This window comes from Rhagoletis pomonella, unplaced genomic scaffold (assembly GCF_013731165.1).
Source record: "Rhagoletis pomonella isolate Grant_MI unplaced genomic scaffold, Rhpom_1.0 Rhpom_scaffold_00001, whole genome shotgun sequence".
NCBI lineage: Eukaryota > Metazoa > Arthropoda > Insecta > Diptera > Tephritidae > Rhagoletis > Rhagoletis pomonella.
The window spans coordinates 15,397,988-15,405,236 of record NW_023458555.1 but is presented as its reverse complement, the minus strand read 5'-3'; the positions used below and the strand labels follow the sequence as shown (position 1 = coordinate 15,405,236).

Here is a 7,249-nt window from a genome sequence, read left to right as displayed (position 1 = left end):
AAAAAAATAAAAATTTAAATTAAAAAATGCAAATATAAACAAAATAGAATCAAAACAACAGATAAATAAAAATAAATAAAAAATAATAATATAATAATGACATTATTAAAAAATAACAAGTAAAAACAAATAAAAAATCATAATTAAAAATAATTAAAAAACTACAAAAATAAACCAAAATGTAAAAATATAAGCAAATTATAAAATGAAAACAACAAATTAATAGACGAAAATAAAATACATAAAAAACCAAAAAAAAAATAAATTAAAAATATCGGAAAAACGAGAAATATAAAATAAACTATAAACATAAAATATAAAATTAAAACAATATATAAAAAATTCAACAAAAGATTTGAAGATAAAATTTAAGGAATAAAAAAGAGACAAACAAGTCTTATTTTTACTAGAAATCAACTAGATGAAATAAAACAAAAAAATCCCAGCCAAAACCAAAAAAAAAATCTTGAAAAACGCATTGAAGGAATTATGTGAGTTAAAAATTTTTATTAAAAAATAAATAAAACAAACTTAGGTACAAAAGGCAGTTTGTGATGTCATTTCAGCTCGATGTCGACGTCTAGAACCAGTCAGTTTCTTTCACACAGAGTTGAAGTTCGCAGATTTTCGACGAACTTTAGTCTGAAGATCTGCCGAAAAGGTGTTTACGAAGGTAACTTTGCCTACGGCCCATCAATCACGAACAGTGTTCGACGCACTCGATTTCTTCTTACTCTTGGCAGCCAGCACAGAAATGTCAATCTCCTGCATGGAGGACGTTGCTGACATTCCAAGAGAATGAGGATACTCCAATTACATTTGACAAGGTACCGCTGTGTACGCAGCAGTTAAAGTCTGTAGGACTGGACGTCATCTTATCTACACAAGTGCAAAGACTATGGATGTGCCAACTGCATTAAGAGTGGATGTGTCCGCAGAACTTGAAGAATCGGGAGGGATGAGTTTATCCTGAAAGCCGGATAGTGCTCTCGTATTATACCTTGGCACTTCGGTTCAATCAGTCTGTCTTCGCTTCCGCTGAAGACGATGTTTGAAGATTGAATTGCACAAATTTACATAAGCAATGGGATTCCTTAGGATCGTATATGTAAAGTTTAGATTCTTATAATAATGGAAGGTCCGAAAACCGCAGCTGAGTGCGGCGGCAACTGCTTGTAGCGCAGAGTGAACAGCGCCTCTGGATCTTGGTCGTTAGCTACTATGTAACTAGGGGAACTGGAGAAGAGAAGCTGTCGAGAGGTTACCTACACGGGTATGCTATATAGCCTGACCCAAGGTTACCTAAGCTTGGTGACTAAATCTGTCCTCCAAGCTTAACATTGGCGGGAGCTATTGGCAAGAGATGAGGCCTCTCGTCTAAAGTAAAGTAAAGACTATGACACCATAGGCTTAGGCTTGCAAGACTGTTGCAGCGTTTTTCAGGCGAAAGTGGGAGCCATTAAAGATGCTGAAGAAATACATACATACATATGAGTACTTCTCAAGAGTACGACCTCAATAAGAGATGTAAAAAACTTAACTAAAATCCATGGCTAACGAATTGACATTAAAGGGGTATCCTTAAAATAATATTACCAGGAGCCGCGGCCTACCCGTGGTTCACTCTTGGACTTCCGACCCAGGGTTGTTCGGGGCGGTAAAAGGTGAACCTTATGGTGTCAATGTCGCGTTTTTTGCGGTTCTGATGGGTAACTGCCCGAAGGGAGTTCGCGCAGTGAGATAAGAATTCACATTTTATACTTATTTCCGTAGTTGCCCGAAGAATCAAAGGTGCCAGGCCTTCGCGTCTCGCCATTTATAACCAACACAGATAAACGCTGGGGGAATTATATTAGCCGTCTTCTTCCTCGATTGAGTAGTGGATGCCGCTCAAAAGAGGCTATAGGAAGATCTCGGCTCAAGATGGCTTGAATGAGGTCATGCGAAACGAGCATAGAGGTACACAATAAGGACGACTGTTATGACCCTTTCTATGGACGCTCGCGGTTACCAAACTATTGATGAAAATCGAAGAAGGAGGAGCTATTATAACAGCTTATGTGGACTACGTTTCAGTCATTACTAGCGACAAAGTCTGATGAGCCTCAGCTCTGGCGAACCCTAACGAACTATGCTACGGAAGTGGTACTGACTTGGCACTTCTCACTTCCAGTGTGGAACAGACCTAAATTAGGCGAGAACACTTTGCAACCAAAGCCGAGCACAAAGTAATTCGGATATTCCCGGTAATTGTTAGACCAATACTGTTCTAAGGGGTAGATATTAGTGCACGTTTTTTTTTTGGTCGGAACTAAATACGCAAAACAACGCGTGAGGAAAACAGCAATCAGTCTAAATTTCGTCCATTGTACTGTTTTCATATTCATTTTAATTGTTATAACAGGTTGGCGACCGAGGAATGCCTGGTCTGAATCATTTCTGGCCAAATGGTCGGATGCCCCATAACCAGGTACTCCCGAGTGATCTGACACTCAGAGTAAAACAAGTTCGTTATATTTCCCAACAAGGGCATGAGGATCGCAAATACCTCGGCTTGGAATATTGAGGCGTATTCCTCAAGAGAAAAGTTAAGCTCATCCCCGAAGTTTAGTGGGACACAAAACGTGTACAAATATCGCGGGAAAAATTGGAGCACAAAGTTTGTGAGTGTCCAGTTTTCGGCGGGCAAATACTTGCACTAAGTACTTGGTAAAGTTCAGCCACAGGGCATACAATCGGCAAGCGACCAAGGGCCACAAAGTGTCTACTACTAAAATTCGCTAAATGAACATCAATGTTCTGTAAGGTTGCCTGAGAAAATATTTATTAAAATATCAGTCGAACCCCAAAACTAGTGAGAAAATGAATGTTTTTAAGTGAAAAAAATCTCAAAAAAGCAATGAAATAAAACTTATTTGAATGCAATCAATTAATTATGGACCCATCAATATTTCAAAGAAAAAAGCCGTATAGCAGACTTACCCTCTTTCGTTGTGTATCGATGAACATCAGTGCCATTTACTTTTAAAATAATATCACCAGCTTCGACCTGAAACGGCAAAGAAGAGATATATTTTAATAAAAGTTTCTAAAGAATTTCAATCTATTTCAATTTGATTATATAATTTTTATTGCAAAACATTATCTGATAATGCTCTCCATGAAAAAATCATAATTAAAATACTTTTATTTAAAAATAACCAAAAAAGGCAATAACAATTTAGTTTACTTCACATTCAACACAACGCCTCGTAAACTTTGCCGCCAATTGGTGCGGCACTCCTTCGCTTTCGCACCCACCCACCAGCGAACTCAAATCAAAAACGATACTTAACAAAAAAAAAAGTAAAAAATCTATGTGTAATTTGAGCACTTTTTAATGACTAGGCGGGACGTGCTAAATAATGCAAGTGTGTGGGCTGGAACTACTGAATCAGGCAACGCGCCCCACCGTACCTACACACCGCGCTACGCCACGTCAACAACACCAACGCAATCGATGAGACAATCCTTGTAAATTAGTTTTGACACAATTTTATGAAAAAAAAAAAACATAATTGAAAGAAAGTGTATGAGTGATAGCAAAAAGTTTTATTGCAAACAAAAGAGACTGTGCAGCGAACTGTCTTGTTAGGCGCACTAAAAAAAAAACAAAAACAAATAAAAAAAAAATAAAAACATAAAAAAACAAATAAAAAAAACATTAAAAACAAATAAAAAATATTGTGTGTCCTATAAAAATAAACGCACGCTTCAGAAGAAGGATGAGTTGTTATTGGCGCTTTGCCTCGTCGCTGAACTACATAAACACACAAAAAACAAAACACCACTTACAAGGCATCAGCTTCTATTGATTTTCGCTCAAGCGTTTATTGTTTATATATTCTAACATATGCCAGATAGAAGATGACAATGGTACTTGAGTTGTAAAGAGTGAAAAAAAAGCTGAAAGAATTATGAAATGCATGCCGAAAAAAGCGTTTGAAGTGCGCCTATTTTAGCTGAGGCGCTTTGTTTTTAGAAACAGCCAACGGCAAACAATTCACAACAACATTGAATGCAAGCTCCAGTTGTCAGGAAAGAGGCGCTGGATTATTGAGACAAAAAGGAAACGAAAAATTGTGAAAAATTCACTAGAGCAATGTTTTTAACCATTTATACGGGCGAGTAGAGGCCAGGAAATTTAGTCGAAATTCGTGAAGAGTTAAGCATGCGTACACAGAGCCAAAATTACTTGAAAAATAAGTTGATTGTAAAACAAATATTTTTAAAGCAAGTTTTCTAAATGTGAACGAAATCGAACCATAAATACTGGTTTACCAAATATATCGACTCGTGCGCCACCTATCGGCTTAACTGATCTTTCGAATTGCATTGTCATCGGGTTCTGTGCCAACTGTGAAGTTTCAAGTCTCTAGGTCATGGGGAAGCTGGTCAAAAATTTATTGTAAGATTTGCCGCTAACAAAAAAAAAGTATAATGAAAGTAATAAGAGAGAGGGGGCGGTCCACCTCTAGGGCTCTCAGACAGGGTGAAATAGTACTTGGGCTTCATTCTAGACAGCAAGATTTCTTGGAAACACATCTGGTGGAACGCACCAGACACGGTTTTCTTCGTCCAACAGCTGGGAAGAGTGCAACGAGCTGCCTTAATTGGAAAAAGTGGGGTACTTCCAACCACACTCCTACTCTGACACTTAATGCTGCTCTAAATGTTGTGCCCCTAGATACATATAATCAATGAACGGGAAATTCTTTCGTCTTGTGAAAAAGCTAGGATTCTTCGATCCAACAATGACTACGGCATCGGCGCTGGAGTGTACGGCACACAACCCAGAAGGCTCCTTTTCACCAGTAACGGGCGAGGTAGTTCTGTTTTTTAGGAAGAAGTGCATGTCACTGAACAGTGCCCAAGGCAGTACCCTGCAAAAAATTGTGCGACTAATCTCTAAAGAGAGTAGTCCGAGATAACTCTCAATCGGGTACGATTCGGCATTTATTAGTCGCAACTAGTCTCATACGGGTACTAATGGACATCAATTAGTCTCGACTCATCCCTTATGGGAATAATTGGAGATCAATTAGTCCCCAACTCATCTCTAACGGGTACTATTAACGATTTAATGATGTTTACGCACTTAGTCAATGAAATTTCATGTGTGGCGTTGGCACACAGAGAGAGTATTTGCCTAACCAAACTGAGCAACCCGGTTCGAATCTCAGCTGGCGCAAATTTTTATTTTTATTTTTTAAAAGTGACTAGTCGCTTTTTATGCCCGTTCGGGTATAAAGGTGAACAATTAGTCTCTTCATAGGACATGCTCGATCAAAAGCGAACAGTTCATTCCATATAAAGAGATCAAAAGTGGTATTAGTCGCATGCTCCTTTGCGATTGCTCCCGGAGTCATCCCGGATTAGTCCCATTTTTTGCAGGGTAAGTAGAAAGTGAGGCAACCAGCAAACACATCTACATACACTCGGGCAGCAGAGCGGCGCTTTTCGCTCTTAAGGCGCACAAGGTCACCACAAAGTGGGACACAGTATGACTCCACTGCAATGAAGCAATGAAGTGACAGATATTATTTACGCTTTATTGATCTACCATGGAACTTTGTTAGGCGAAATTACCCGTAATTTATCTGGATGAAGAATTAAGCGCAAAATTGCTGGACAAAATATGGAAGCTAACGGACAGGCTAAGTTCTTCATTCCGAAAATATCGAGAAGGAGGGCCGAAACACTTTTTAAACAAAATTTTTAACTCTGATCAGTGTAGGTTGTGCCACGAAGAACAGAAAACAGCAGAGCATATTATGTGCCACTGTAAAGCCCTCATTAGAACCAGACTTCGCTACCTAGGATCACAGTAACTAGAAGCACACGACGTAAATGGCATTCAGCCAAACTATGTACCTCCCGAGGTTCCTTAGTAATGCGTTGATCAAAGAAGGCCTGTAGCCAAATGGGGATTTGTTACAATAGATCATTTCTCGGTCGCGGTAACTAGGATATCAAATATAATCTAAATACTTAATGCAAAGTACAACAGAACCCAAAGTCTACATTTATTAATTATTTTGATAGTTTTGTAAGCTGCAATTTCCTTTGTTTCCACTGTATAAAAATACATACAAACATAAGTCCCATTCGTACACACCTTGCAGCAACCAAAACATAAATATTTACTTTAGAGATTTGCGCAAATACAAAATATACAAAATTTATACATACATACATACGCACAACTAAATATTCTACTTTCTCAGTTTAAGTTGTACGTAAATATTTCGATTTTTTTTTTCACTTGCCTTACTTTATCCGCGTTAATTATTCAACGGAAGAGCAACTTTTCTTACACTTCAATGTTGGTGGTACGTACTCGCCTTTAGTAAGTGCTATTCTCGTTGACAATTGAATTGACGTGAAACTCGAAAATATTTTATATATGCGCATAGTGGTATGTGTACATACAAAACGTTTTCACTTCTTGCACCTTTAGGTCGTCTATCCACCTTTTTTTTATACGCTGTTGCAATTATCGCTAAAAAGTGTCTTTTCACCAGTATTTTATTGCATAAGTTTTCTACATTGCAATTAAGTTTTTTGTCATTTTTTACTTTAATTGTTTTACAACTTTTTTTTAATGTTGAACTGTAAATTGCACACTAAAAACTTTTACAACGAACAGGCAGAGGCGCATACGACGCGAAGCTACGACCGTTTGACCCGCGAATAGTGAACGAATTTGTTCAGCTAGTGCGACTGGGTGTGATGCACGGCGGACATTTGGGTATGATGGATTGGGTTGAATGGCTGTTGGGTTGGTTTTAGCAGATTGGCGAGTTGGATGCAACGGCAACGGCCCACCAGCCAAATGGCCTGAACGACTGACCGACCGAGCGACTAACCGAAGCTAAACAAATAACTGTCGTGATAGCTGAGAAGAATGAGATTTTGAGGTATTAGCAAGGGAAAACGAAAGGCAAATAACGCAGGTGCAATGGCGATACAGGGTGAGCCAAATTTAGGTTTTATTAAAAAAAAAAAATAAAAAATTATTGCACCACGTTTACGTTTTTGGAAATTTCAACATAACTTTAATAGAATTGATAAGGAGAACGTACTAAGCTTAGCCCATGACTAAACTACCCAAAATAGGTGAAGATATGTGTCTTTCCATCTGGATTTTGCTATACAAATTGTATGAACTCATCAAACTTTGATTGCGTTTTCCCATAAATTTAAAATA

At 38.1% G+C, this 7,249-nt stretch overlaps 1 protein-coding gene across 1 annotated transcript in view; it reads right to left on the bottom strand.

Moving 5' to 3' along the window:
* Positions 1-2,911: 2,911 nt before the first annotated feature.
* The window catches only part of LOC118740008 (PH and SEC7 domain-containing protein-like), a 62,951-nt gene continuing 58,613 nt past the window's right edge, over positions 2,912-7,249 (bottom strand). The window contains exon 2 of the mRNA XM_036471511.1: positions 2,912-3,049. Within this exon, the coding sequence (XP_036327404.1) occupies positions 2,945-3,049 (105 nt within the window). The 3' untranslated portion in view covers positions 2,912-2,944. The remainder of the gene's footprint in view (positions 3,050-7,249) is intronic.